Source organism: Scleropages formosus, chromosome 3, assembly GCF_900964775.1.
Source record: "Scleropages formosus chromosome 3, fSclFor1.1, whole genome shotgun sequence".
In the NCBI taxonomy this organism is placed as follows: domain Eukaryota; kingdom Metazoa; phylum Chordata; class Actinopteri; order Osteoglossiformes; family Osteoglossidae; genus Scleropages; species Scleropages formosus.
In genome coordinates, this window is record NC_041808.1 from 4,412,076 (window position 1) to 4,425,951 (window position 13,876).

A 13,876-nucleotide genomic window follows, 5' to 3' on the forward strand; every position below is an offset into this window, starting at 1 on the left:
CCAAGTCCTCTTTCCCATAACTGCACTAAACTTAAATGTGGGATGACGATAGGAAAACTCTACAAAATATCACCTGGACACTCAAGACTACATGCAGGTCCCCCCAGAGGGCGAGTCAACGCTTCTGCAATTGCTGGAGCAAAAGTGTTCTCACTACTCTACCACTAAGGCTTTTGTCTGCAGGTGTAAAAGGAGCCAGAGAAGATGAAAGTCCTCTGCTATTAGTGTGCTTGTACCACTTGCATTTACTACTCACTGCACGCTACATTTACATTACATTTATTCCTTTAGCAGATGCTTTTCTCCAAAGTGACATCTCAGAGAAAAATATGAATGCATTACATCAACAGAAAGAGACGCGAATGCAGACATGCAATTCTAAAGTACAGTTACATTACATCTGTCACATTCCACCATATGAACCAACAAGTACCATTCACAGGAAATATGTCCCCACTGCAGAACAAGTGAACAATATGGCACTCACATTTCCGGTGTTTTACAGTGGCAATATACTGCTGACAGAGATATTGATAACATCCACAACACAAGACTGCTAACATGTAAAGACAGCAGTAATGATCATAAAAATAATATTCACCATATGTTCCAGCATTCATCAACTGCTGCAAAAGTAAGGCACAGGTCATGAATAAAGACTTCCAAACATACAGACTGACAGCTGAAACATCAGATCACAAAGCATGCAGAAATTATCCAAAAACATGAGCTAAAAGTAGCAGCAGTGCTATGCACTAAGAGCCACACTTTCTCTGCTGTGGCTGCACTGGCTTCACCGAGCCACCAGAAGAATACCAAATAACCAACACTTTCCATGACACTGGCCAAAGACTGCAGGCTCCAGATCTCTCTGCAATGCTTCCCTGACTTTAAACTGTCAGACATTACAAACATACTTGACCAACATCACTTCACTTGCAACCATCTGTAAGGAAGAAAGAAACATCAAACATTAAACCTAAAAAATCGTTACAGAAGACGAAAAATGGTCACAAACCAAAATGAGGCTATTACGCCCTCAGAGAATAGCGAAGGGAAAGAAACAACAATTTAACGGTTGGCAGAACAGTCTATTTAAAAACATTAGAGAGCAATAAAAAACACGCTACTCTCAACAGCTCCAACAACCCCCCACCACCACCGCCTCTCTCTAACGCCCAAATATACAGTGCAATATAATTCTGTCGTTAAGGCCCGCAAATAATCCCTTAATATAATAAAGTTCATGACTGATCTCATCGCCTCCTGGGTCGAGAGGGGGTGGTCTCTCTACTGAGGAGAGACATCAGTATTAAGGTTATAAATTCGGATGGGCAGTATGATCAACATACAATCCCTTTCATTTGCTGAATCCCAAGACATTTAAAAAAAAAAAAAAAAAAAAAAAAAAAAAAAGGCAATTTAGGACTCTATACTAACCAAACCAGATAAAGTTTTGGCAACTGAAGAAATGACACAATATTATTACGCTATAGAATACACAGAAGACACAGAATATTATACTAATAAACTAATAATTATACTAAAATACAAATCAAGCAATATTTTACAAACAATATTAACAATACATACTTAAAAAAGACAGGAGATGTATTTACAAAGACACTCACACTGGACATACGACCTACCAGACAACCTCTTTAGACATAGCTACAGATTATTATCCAAGCATCTGCAACACGAAAACCACACAGTTCCAACTGTGCTAATTTGGAGGGAGTATAAAGGGAAGGAATACAAAATACTTTTGGCTTCCAAGGAGACATTCCCAAAATTCTCTGGGGTTCGCCTAGAAAAATACCCAGCTGCCATCTCTGTCATGGAGGGAAACGATGTACGAGGAAAGCCCGTCTCCCACCTCCCTACGTGTTCCTAATTACTGAAGCCTACAGTATACTTCCGGAAAACGGAACATGCAGAGAGAAACATTTTAATTATTACCATTTCCATTTTAGGTACTATGATAATTTAAAATTATCAACAGACTTTCATTACCATTTAATTGATTCCTTTAAACACAACTATAATTGTTGAGTCTATAAAACAATTCAGAGCTCAATTAGTAATGTTATATTACACTTACATTAATATTTTGATTGCTATGTCTTCTATGCAGAACCATTAATTACCACACGTATTTTGCTATTATGTTGAGTCTTTCATACTTTTTAAAATTTTCTGTTTGCATGTCTCATGCATGCGCATGTACGTAAACGCGATTTGGAAAAGCCACACACCTTGTTGATGCCAAGGAAGCAACCTTTGGACATGAATTTGAATGAGCAAGGAAGAAAGGGGGTAGAAATGTGGTGCCAGAGTTCAACCAACAGGAGGAAGGCCAGACCTCAAAGGAAGGCACCATCTGGACCACTCTTCCTTTTTATTTTCACCACAATCATCTCTGCAGTCCCATTCATCTGCTCTGCTTCATGTGAAGCAACATGCCAAACTGAAGCGAAACTGTATCCTCAACATCCGCCGTGCATGCCTGAACAATTGAATGGAACAGGCTTGGTGCTAACTCAGCTCCAGCTCTCCAGCCTGATGGCAGCGTTTGGCGATGCGTAGTCAGCGATGTGCAGTCACTGATGCACAGTTAGCGATACACAGCGTCCTTGGGGAGCTCAGCTGCTCTACGTGTAAATGTGCGTCCCACTGAACAGCCAGCCATGCCAGCGGTCCTCCTGAGACAAAGAAAAGCTCCCTGACCTGGGCTCTTTGCGGATGCTGCCGTCGAGCTCCAGTTTGCTCTCTGAGGGGGTCAGCACAAGCTTGCCCTCCGTTGCATTCACGCTTGAATAATTCATCAGCACACATGGCTAGGACATATTTCGATTCTGAATGATTGGCGGGTTTGGTGGTGCTTTGCATATCGATGGTGATTAATATCACAGCAAAACAAGTAATGATCCCGCTGACAATGAATATTCATAAGCCCGTCTTTGGAAATCCCAAGATTCAATAGAACAAAAAAAAAACAAGTTTAAAAAGTTTGAAGGAAATGCTAAAATAATAATCACAGCATGGCAGTATGAAAAAAAATTAAATAATTACACAAATACATACCATTAGACATTAACTGTTTGCCTATGCAGGTAGATACAGGTAAGTCTGCTGACAGGCACAATCTGGCTGTAAAGATTGTTAGGAATCTCTGCAAAAAGGAGTCAAGTTGACCCAGGCTGCAATCTGCGCAACGTGCACCCCTGTGGGGATGGATAAAGACAAAGCCCCACCTTCTGTCTGTGCTCAGCCAATGGTATACATCAGACACCAGATCCAAAGGGCTATCTGTACACTTTGTAAGTGAAATAAACAAGTGTTATCTCCAAAGAGGCATGCATTAACCTCTTTACCCAGAGAAACAGGCAAAAAACACTTGTGTATTTGTGTCCAGCTATTAATGTGCTGATGTGTGTCTTTGAACTCGTGGTGGTTGTCATTATGAGTTTGTATAAATATCTGTGTGTAAGCGCATGATTCTCCATCTGTACATGTGCATCAAGTCATCTTGCCATGTGCAAACCAGCCTGGACCCGCACGACTGTGTGTTTTGGCACATGCTGCATCCCTTTAGTCTTTGGATGTGAGGTCACTTCCTTTCCCTAAAGACGACTCTGCGTATGTTAGCTCAGCTGTCTTTCTTTTGTTTCTTTTAAAAAGTTGCTGCTTTCTGGCTTCACCAAACTCTTTCCCAGTTCCTGTGAGCTCTGAATCTCACAAAACCTTCAAGGAGGAGACAAGTGCACCACCAGAAAAAGTCAATCTGCCCAAGACAGCTGCGTCTAGAACGCGACAATTTTACAGCGTTAAGCTCGGAGCACTCGCATTAACACAGCTGAATAGCTGAGCCTCGCTCTGTCGGATCTTTCAGAGCGCCTTTCAGACCCATACAGCTGCAGAAATACTAGAACACTTAGATCAAACTATCTGGGAGAGTGATGCTGCAGGGCACAAACCACCACAGCAGGAAAATGCTGCACTGGCAGTCAGGCACGCAGGACTCTTGTGGTGTTTTCCGAGAGATTTTTCCATCGAACCAAAGTCAACACACAACGCTTTCATTGGGGTGACTATGGAGGACCCTGATCTCTGGCAGGGCTGCTGTAAACCACTTCGCCAAAGGATCTGCAGAGGCAGACACTGGACCTCATTGTCCTTCTCACAGATAACATGCTGAGTGGGTTGCTGGGCTGAGCACCCCCGCAGATGTGCGGAGGCCATTGGAACGCCGTGGGCTGAATCCAGGGCAATTTGCTCTACTGAACTTCACCACCCAGGGCAAGTCACTTCAGTCCAGACTTGCTGTAACCACAAGGTTCCTTTCTAGGCTCTTTTAAGACTACAAAATGTGTAAGTTAAAGGACAGAAATAAGTGATATACCTGGTGCATATGGAGTGTGCAGAGAATTTAAACTGGCTTTGAAAGACCTGTTTTAATATTCAGCTGTTCAAAGGGCTTAACTGTAAAAGCCAAACACGTCACTCAGCATAACATTTCAAACCCTAATTTTTTCAGATTAAGTGCACAGAAGAATAGAACTGGGTACTCAGGAACAGATTTTCACAATTGTGGGCTGACTTGTGGACCCCATATGGTTTACTAGACCCCCGTGAGCTTCTCTTATGAAGCCAGGGGAGCATCTGCAGGGTTTCCCTCTAAAACAGTAAATCAACACCTTCCTCTCCACCAGCTTCAGGGTATGATCAATACATGGAAGGATGGCTGCAAGTCCAAACATATGGCACAGGGGAACTGACGTGGAATGTCAAGGTCTGCTGCATATTTGTACATTTCTTGTAGAAAATACAACCCTGCTGTGAGATAAATCCAGCATAAGACCACCGAAAGGGCAAAGTCAGTGTGACTGCAGTGAGAAAATACAACTCTGCTTTGACCTCACAGATGAAATGGGACCATGCTTTAACCAGACCATCCATACTGCCAAGTTGAAGCAGGAAGAGAATTTCCTGTGCCATTAATAGCAGAATATGACTAAGATTTAAAACTGATCATATCCAATATTGCCATCTCTCGGTGTAGAACCAGTCACTGTACAGATAAGTAGCCCACTGAAAAACCGCAGCATAAAATATGACCTGACAGATGCACTGTGACCCTACAATAACAGCGCTAGACTGCAGTACCGGTGTTGCGTGAATCCATCTCAGACAAGCAAACAGCTGTCAGGGAAGATCTGCTCTTTCCTCACCATCTCAGATGACCACACTAATGCCTTAGAGCTGTGAAGTTGATCTAGGAAACACAAAGCAGGGCATGGGGCAGAGGGTGAGGAAGACTTGGTTTCTCTGTTCAAATCCCTCCTTTACAAAGTACCATCCTTACTGAAATCTCAAAGCTTTCTTACACCCTCCTTGCTTCTTTACTGGGTGTCTTTATGGACTGCTGTCTTTCCATCACACTCAGGTGCAATAGTGAACAAAGTGTGAATTCCACCCAGATACCCTCTGTGCTTGTTGCCTTTTGGAGATCAGGTTCTGAGTGGGGTGTCACCAAGATGGACCAATTTTAGAAAGCGAAACCACCAAACACCACTTCACTTCCTCGTGTGTGGAGCACCACGTCCAGCAATATGCCCACACTGTCAAAAGCTGCAAACATACAAACAGAGGAAATGGGAAGTGAGCATGACTGCTTTGAAAACCCCATTCTAACACAATATAAATACTGCTGTAAACACTTACGTATATAATTTCAAACAAACAATCAAAATGTCACCTCAGACTGACTCTCACTTGAAGTGTGACTTCCTGTTCCTATTCAAGATGAGCCAATTGTGTGAGCAAACTGTAGTTCCCATGAAAATTAGGTTAAGTCATGAACTAAACCCAAATGGCTTCACTAATTACACGGCTCTGTAAGTGGGTGCAGTGTAAGATGGTGAGCTGCCTTGATTATTAATCATGGTGTAGTGGGCGGAGCAGCCGCCGGAGCAAGTGATGCCGAATCAGCAGAGTGCTGGCTCATGCTGGGTTGTGGGACACTTATTAGGACTGCAGAGACTCCCAGTCCAAATCTGCCCAGCACCAACCAAGAAAATGAATTCATGGGGCTTCCCTTCTTTCACAGGTCCACCCCCACTGGTGAAAGAGACCAGAGGAAAAGGAATTGAAAGCATCCCCTTTTTGCAGCTATTTTTCATGACTGACTACTTAAGCACTTAGCTACCACTACATGCCAGTAAATACCATGAGATCATCTTTTTAAAATGCAGAAATCAATTTCCTTCTTTATCAAGTGTGATTTTAATTTAAAAACTCGCTAACGGCAGATATTGTCCTATGCCAAGTAACTGATTAACTAATTACAATATTTTCAGCTTTGTGTTTGTTACTGTATGTTTGTCACTGAAAATATGACTGTGAATGCATGCATGTAATTTTGTGTGTGTTAAACAGGAAGGACCTCTAAGGACCTCAGACAAGCCAGGTTTCTTACTGTGCTACCATGTGTCCAAACCAATCAGATGACTGAACCCTGTGTCTCCACACAGTTACATGCGAAGACACACGTGTTCAGCCAGTCACATAGATTGGCCCCTTGTACACAGTCAATCAGCAGGCTTGGTTTCATCTGCTTTATTCATCCATTGTCATACTGTTCAGTCCCACCTAGACCAGCAGATGGTTTCTGGACCTGATGGTTGGTAGATTGAATCCCAGAGTGTACTGCTGTGCTAATGGTGGGAAAGGTGTTAAATGAGTTACAGCTACCAGACAATCTGGTCAACCTGGGTGTCCTTGGTGCTGACCCCTTGCTGAAGTACAGCACCAGTTTACAATACAGTGGTGGGAGGCCCCCTGTCTACCAACATAGAGGGAGATTGGAGATCAAGCCACACCCCATCATCAGAAGCTTCTCTCTGGGGTGAAAAACCAACCACAAGCTGATATAAACAGTGTTTACACCCAACCAAACCAGGAGCAAATCATCAGCCCTTTCTTACTTAACAACAATACATCAGATGACAATGTGCTCCAATGGCTAATTTGCTTTGAAACCATTCCTTCTAAAGTGTCCTTGGTATGTCATTCAATTCTCATAACTGGATTTAAATAATCTAGGATGGTCAGCAATTTGTCTGTTTTAAAATGTACATTTCCAGTCATTTGGTTTCCGGACAAAATATGTCCATGTTTTTCTCCAAAGCGACTTACCGGTACATTAAATTACCCAAAGGTCGCAGGTTCAATCCCCCCCCCCCCTGGCTGTAATACCCCTGAACAAGGTACTTACCCTAAAATTACTCCAGTGAAGTTACCCAGCTGTATAAATGAGTATATATTGTAAGTAGACTAACAATTGTAAGCTTTGAAGACACACGTTAGCTAATGAATAAATGTAAATTATTTTTGCAATCTTTGGGTCCAAAGGCAGCAGCTCTAACCACTATGCTATCAGCTGCCCCTTCTGTTAGAACAAAAAAATAAATTTCAAATACACACACAGAGCTGTCAACCATAAATCTGTATAGGTAATACAGCATGCAAAACAATGGAACCATATTACGGTTAACCTATATGAATCGCAACAAAGGCAAAAATGCTAATTATCATCAAACTGTCTGTGTCATTAGACAGACATCGCTGACAGGTCCTGTTATTTTTAAATTCTGGTTATCTCAGAGAGAGTGCAATGTTAACACAATGATAGGGAGGTAAAAATAACCCCACAGGAATTTACTTCACAGCTGGGTTGTTGTCCAGTGCAGGGTGTTATTCTGATGTTATTCTGGTGAATCTTCCTGCTTAACCTGTCACTCATCATATTCACACCCAAGACAAATATATGGTTACTCATCTTGGAGGTAAAGGGCTATCAGAACTGGATGTTTAAATCTAACTCATGATGTTAAATGAAACAGAACATTAACTCTGCTGTCTTGACATATAATGCAAGTTCAAGATATGAGCATTCCCCCCCCACTCCTAAAAACAGTCCCTCCAAATTAACAAAAGAATAATTGCAGCCTGGATAATGGAAGACAATGCATCCTGTTTTTCAGAAGATTTATTAAAATGGGGGGGGGGAATCCCTAAAGGCACAGCCATTTTCAGATGAGTCCTTAGAGATCCCCTGGTGAGGGATCTGGAGCCGTTCAACTGAGGGCCACATTTTCTGCTGCCTGAAGACACCAAATCCTAACAGATCGCCTTCTACCCAACCAAGTAAAACTGAGAACGCCCTAGGAGTCATTATGACAGTAAGTTTCCTAGTTTTGTTTCCAAGACTCCGTCCCTTCCAATGCTGCAGATGAAGTGATGTCAGTTTGGCTGATGACTTGATACTGGGCTTCATCATATCGCAAACTGTGAAGTTTGTATTAAACAAATACTCCTGTTTCCTTGCAAGGTGTAAAATGTCTGCTTAATGAAAAGGTCTGTTTCAGGGTTAAGTAAACTTTTATATCACCCAAATTTACCACATTCACAGCCCATACAAGTTAAGGAAAGGTGCTGAGATTCTGTAAGGTTTTTAAAACACTGCCAAAAATGAACACTTGTTAAGAATATCCATAATCATAAATTATTATTCAGTTTCACTTTGTAAAAACTCAGTGAAATAGTCTATTTGTAAAAAGCCACAAAGTACAATTACCTGTTGAATGTCACGTTTAAAAAAACCGATTGGTCTTGCCTACTTAAATATGTTTCAAGCACTTTTCATGAGGCTTTTCGTGTTTCTATGGACCACATATATTCTGTAGGTTCAGAGAAAGGGACATTTCCACAGAAAGACAATTAAAATCACACACACAATAATCCCAAAGCTCCAATTTAGCAATGACGATACACACCCCAAAGAAAGCAGAGGAAAAAGCTGCTTTTAATCATGTGCATCCCATGTGATTTCTTAACATTTTACGGATATTCTGATGACCTGTGAGCAATGTTGACCACAAGTAATGGTCATTTTTGTGACCGTTTTGGGATAACCGATCTCTCTGCAGATCATTTTTGCCAGTAATGTCGGTGATCACTTCCATGATCGTTCTGACCACTAAAGCTAATCGTTTTAAAAAACACTGATCGCTTGTGGCCAGTTTCGAAGATCACTGGTGATCATGGCCATTCTGATGTCCACTTCCCACCCCATAAATTATCTCCACGTCCCTCACACTCTGTGTGTGTGTGTGTGTTTATGTTTATACCTTCGTCCAACAGTCTCTCCAGATGGTTGAAGATGCCGCAGAAGTTGGGCAGGCTGCTCATCAGCTTCTTGTCGTTCATCAGCTGCATCAGATAGTCGGGGCTCGGTCTCGGCTTCTCCCTCGCCTCCATTTCCCCCACCATATTTATCACACACTCAGCTCACTCAATATAATAATAATAGTAACAAAAATAATAATTGTAAAGCAACTAGCGAGAACGAACGTCAAAGTCAAAGATCACGGTAAGTAAAAGCGTCAATGATCTGTCCGGTTTTTCGGACTTCCCCCGGTCCGCGACGCGTTTCTCTATTCCTTTTTCTTCCTCGATTTCGGTCACTTAATCCAGAAAGGGAAAGAAATATGTATTTAGATTATTTAAAAAAAAAAAAAAAAAAACGAGCAGGGAACTGTTGTTTCGTAACGGGTGCCTGTCGAATTCCACAAGTTACTTAAAAAGAGCAATAAACTCCTTCACGCCGCTCCGTTTATGCCGTCTTCTTTTTCGAAAATAAATCCTTTCGCTGTCGAGGAGCCGTAAACCCGAAGAAAAGTGTCCGTTCGCCTCAGTTTCCTCCACTTTTTCGCACTTTTCCAGACTTTTCTCTCGCTTCTCCGTCAGCGAACGTCGCTCACAGACGAACCTCGCACCCCGTCTCGCGCCTCACTCCTCACTAACGGCCAGTCCGGCTCTCCGGCCCGGGCTCGAGGGGCGGGTCACGTGACCGCGAGTCGCGCATGTGGGGAGGGGTGGTGGTGGCGGCGGGCGTGCGCGAGCCGCTCTGTACCCCGCGTGCGCGCGCGTTTCCGCGAGCGGCCGGATCGCGCTCACGGAGCGCTGACCTACATGGCGGGATGTGCGACCCGTCTCACACCGCCGAGGTGGAGCATTTACTGCAGTTTAAACACACTTTCCCCTTTAGATCACCGTTCTCTTTGCTTTTCATCTGTTTTGCCGTCGGTTAAGCAGACAGCAGGACCACAGAGTGGCCTGGGGGGGAGGAGTGTATTGGTGTATGGTGTATGGTGTGTGATAGTCTGTTGGGTGTGTTGAAGTATAATGATGTCTGCATTGAGTGTGTGCGATGATCTTTTGGGGTGTGTTGGAGTACAGTGGTGTCTGGTGGGTGTGCATCGAGTGTGTGTGATGGTGTGTGCTGGAGTATAATGGTGCGTGTGACGGTCTGTTGGGGTGCGTTGGAGTATAATGGTGACTGGTGGGTGTGCATCGAGTCTGTGACGGTGTGTTGCGTGTACCGAGTGTGCGCGTGATGGTCTGGAGTGTTTTGGAGAATGTCGGCATCTGGTGAGTGTGTGTGACGATCTATTGATAAGCTGGAGTGTGGCGGTGTGTTGGAGTATGCTGGTATGCGTTGAATGCATTGGCGTGTGTGTGAGATGTTCCCTTGGTGGTGTGTTCGGATATGTTGCGGCCCGTCGAGCGTATCGTGTGCGATGTTCAGAAAGAACTTGAGGACGGATTCAGCAAATGAGTTACCGCCGTATTGTTGTTATTACCATGTTTACCACGTTCCCCCACAGTGAGGACTCTGTAGTCAGTCATCTTTATGCTTTTAACGCTTGTTTATCTTTGTTTCGGTGCACGGAGTGTAGAAACGAAATGGTATCGGACGAGGGAGTAACAGTCGTGTATTTCTCTGTGGATGACAGCGAGAACAAGTTTTGAGGCGGAGGACGTCGTGTTTGCGTGTTGCCGGGGTGCGTCTCCGGCAGCGTGTCCCGGGGTGTGATGTCAGCCGCAGCGGGAGGGAGCCGAGCCACAGGGCCGCGCTGAGATCACCCACCCGGCTCCAGCCCGCGTTCCTCCCATGGTGACCCCACGGGCCTTTCCATTCTCACTCACTCACACACACACACACAAAGCGATAAATGAGTGAACAGGGAGAGAGGGAGCTTTCATTCTTGCGCTCGCCGTCTTCCAAAAATCCATTCTTCTCCCCCTCCCCCCACCCGACTCCCCGTTCACCCTCGTTCCACTGAACCCAAAATAAAAGCAGCCTATAAACTGATGCAACTGGATCTTTAGTGGAGAGGCGTGCAGAGTGTGTGTGTGTGTGTGTGTGTGTGTGTGTGTGTGTGTGTGTGTGTGTGCGCGCGCGCGCGCGCGAGAGAGTGTTGAAAGCTGGGGATTGAGAGTGTTAGAAGCCAGTTGGACCCTCACCACGGCAACGGACTCGAAGCAGACGGGTTCAGCCCAGCGTTGTTGGCAAACAAGCACTGCGCTGTGGGCCGGCCGATAAGACGGTTAAGGCACCGGGAGCGGATTTGGCACTTTGCTGTCAAACAGGCGGCGACTGGCCCCTCCTCACGATGGGACCTGCTGTTGTACCCCTCAGCAGGGGTCATCCTTGCTGTACTACAATAACAGCTATATTAATGGTAAAAAAGAAAAACAGTCAAATGAGTGTACTGTGCATCACTCTTTATATACTTAATAAATAAAATAAAATAAGTCAGTCTCTCCTTCCCGAGGTCCACAGAAGCACCACGTCGCTCGGGTGCTCGGTACGGCCAGTCGGTTGGGTGCCGGTTTGCCGGCCCGCAGAGATGAAAGCGTGCCTCTCGCTTGCTCCGCCATCAGGGGACTGGAATGCGGACTATTTAACACGGCGGTGAGACAATCCCAGCCCCCCACCCCCACCCCGTGGATCTGCTAAATAAATAGAGAAGTAATTAACAGAGCTCTGAGACGAGGCTGCATTTCATTAGAGCTCCCGCAAACGAGGCCGCGAGCGGGTCGGCCGGGGACGAGAGCGGGAGACGCCCGAGAGGGGGGACGCTCGTCTCCCAGGAATAATGCTCGTCTGTCCCCTGGTCCTCGGCAAGCTGCGTGTGGACATATTTCACGTCCGGCGTGGGGGGTTGGGGGCCACTGGGGGAGTTAAACACAAAACCACTGCGTCGCTTTGAGGGAGAGAGAGACGAGTAGAGCTGGGCGTAATAAAGCAAAAGTCCCCTGAACAAGGATCCGTCCTTAGGTTTGAACCAACAACCTACAGGTTGCAGAGCCATGTCTGCAAAGTGTGTGTGTGTCCTTGTGTCAATGAATATATACTTTATGTCAGGGGTTCCTATCCATGTCTATGGGTTTGTAAGAGTGTGTGGAAGTGTGCGGTTGGTTAAGACTGAGGAGAGCGTGATTGGATGATGATGATGAGCCATAACAATGATCAAGTCAGTCATTTACAGCAGTGGACATGAGGTCAAAGGTCAGCTACAGTGTAAGCTGCAGCCCTGCTGTTTCATCACACCTCTCCGCGGAGCGGGCCGCTTAGTTCCTCTGGGCTCGGCTACTCTGGCCTTTCACCCCGTGCCGGGGCCCCAGGGGTCTCCACTTGCATAATGAGATTTGTGATACTTCGGGGAACACTGGAGCCCTTGTGCCTCCTAGTCGTGGCGAGTCGAGGGCCGCGCCGCAGATTAAGCCGGCGAGTCACATGCCCGTCTCCGCGGCCTCCTTTCATCTGTTCCGGTTCCTCGGCGGCAGCGGGGATCCGAGGGCCCCAGGTTTGAATAAGAGCTCGTGTTAATTTTGGCTCCAGGGCCCTCGGCGGCTGCGTTTCAGTGCTTTCGCACCAGTAGCGTTGCGATCGTGCTTTTCCCACAATGCAGTGCGCCGCCGTTCACGGTACAAAATGAACCGTGGGAGTTTTGAAGGAGACGCCAAGCTCTTGTTTTGGCAGTAAACTTGGTAAAGTGAGCAGGAAATGCAGTAAAAAGTAAGCGAGAGGGCCGCTCGTACCTGATGAACCGAGGATCCATAATTCGAGTCATACAAACCGAAGGTGGCAGGATCTCACACACACGAACACGCTTAACTTCAGACTGACTATAACTGCAGTAAAAACGAGAAGCGCATTTCTCAATGTTCCTTCCGTTCAGATCTTGCTGTCGTCTTGCCTTTTGTGTTCTTTTTCTTCCAAATTAGGAAGTTCAGAGCAGCAGAGTTCACTGGATGCAAGTTAGAACCAATGAAATTTTCAAGTTTCACGAGGCATGTAAAAAAAAAAAAAAAAAAAAAAACATTTTTACAAATCGCTTGTCCAGCACAGGGTCATGGTGATCTTGTGACTGTTACAATAATAATAAGAATAGTAATAATAATAATGATGATAATAATAAAAAGGAAGCGAATAGCACTGCTGTCTCACAGCACCTGGGTAGTGCAAGAGGACATGGGTTCGATCCCTACTCAACCTGTGTGGAGTCTACATGTTCTCCCTGTGTCTGTGTGGGTTTTCTCTGGGTGCTCTGGTTTCCTCCCACAGTCCAAAGACATGCTGTTCAGGTTCACCCATAGTGTGTGAGTGACAGAAAGAGTGTGTGTGTTCCACTGATGTATAGATAAGTGACCCAGTGTAAGTAACGTATCTAGCAGTGTAAGTCACCGCGGTGAATAAGGTGTGGGGGCTGGTAACACTACATAGAGTTCATTGGAAGTTGCTTTGGAGAAAAGTGTCTCATAAATAAATAAATGTTATAATAAATTACACTTCTTACCTGTCCACTGTTAAGTGCATAACATGGAAAGAGATGCTGAACAGTTCAAGACAGTAGAAGGCTGCATGGCCAAGCAAACACGTAACATCCATGCAAGTGTGCGTGACTCTAGTGAGTATAAGGAACGTCAACCTTACGGTTCTGGTTGATGTTCCAGGTACCAG

General features: G+C 45.0%; 1 protein-coding gene across 2 annotated transcripts in view; it reads right to left on the reverse strand.

The window, feature by feature from the left end:
• Window positions 1-9,874, reverse strand: part of LOC108934889 (protein quaking-like) — a 32,053-nt gene extending 22,179 nt beyond the window's left edge. For both annotated transcript variants that reach the window (XR_001966172.2, XM_018753077.2), the window contains exon 1: window positions 9,195-9,874. Coding sequence is in view for 1 of the 2 variants with exons in the window: in XM_018753077.2 (XP_018608593.1) it covers window positions 9,195-9,336 (142 nt within the window). In the remaining variant the exon portion in view is untranslated. The remainder of the gene's footprint in view (window positions 1-9,194) is intronic.
• Between the last annotated feature and the right edge of the window lie 4,002 nt (window positions 9,875-13,876).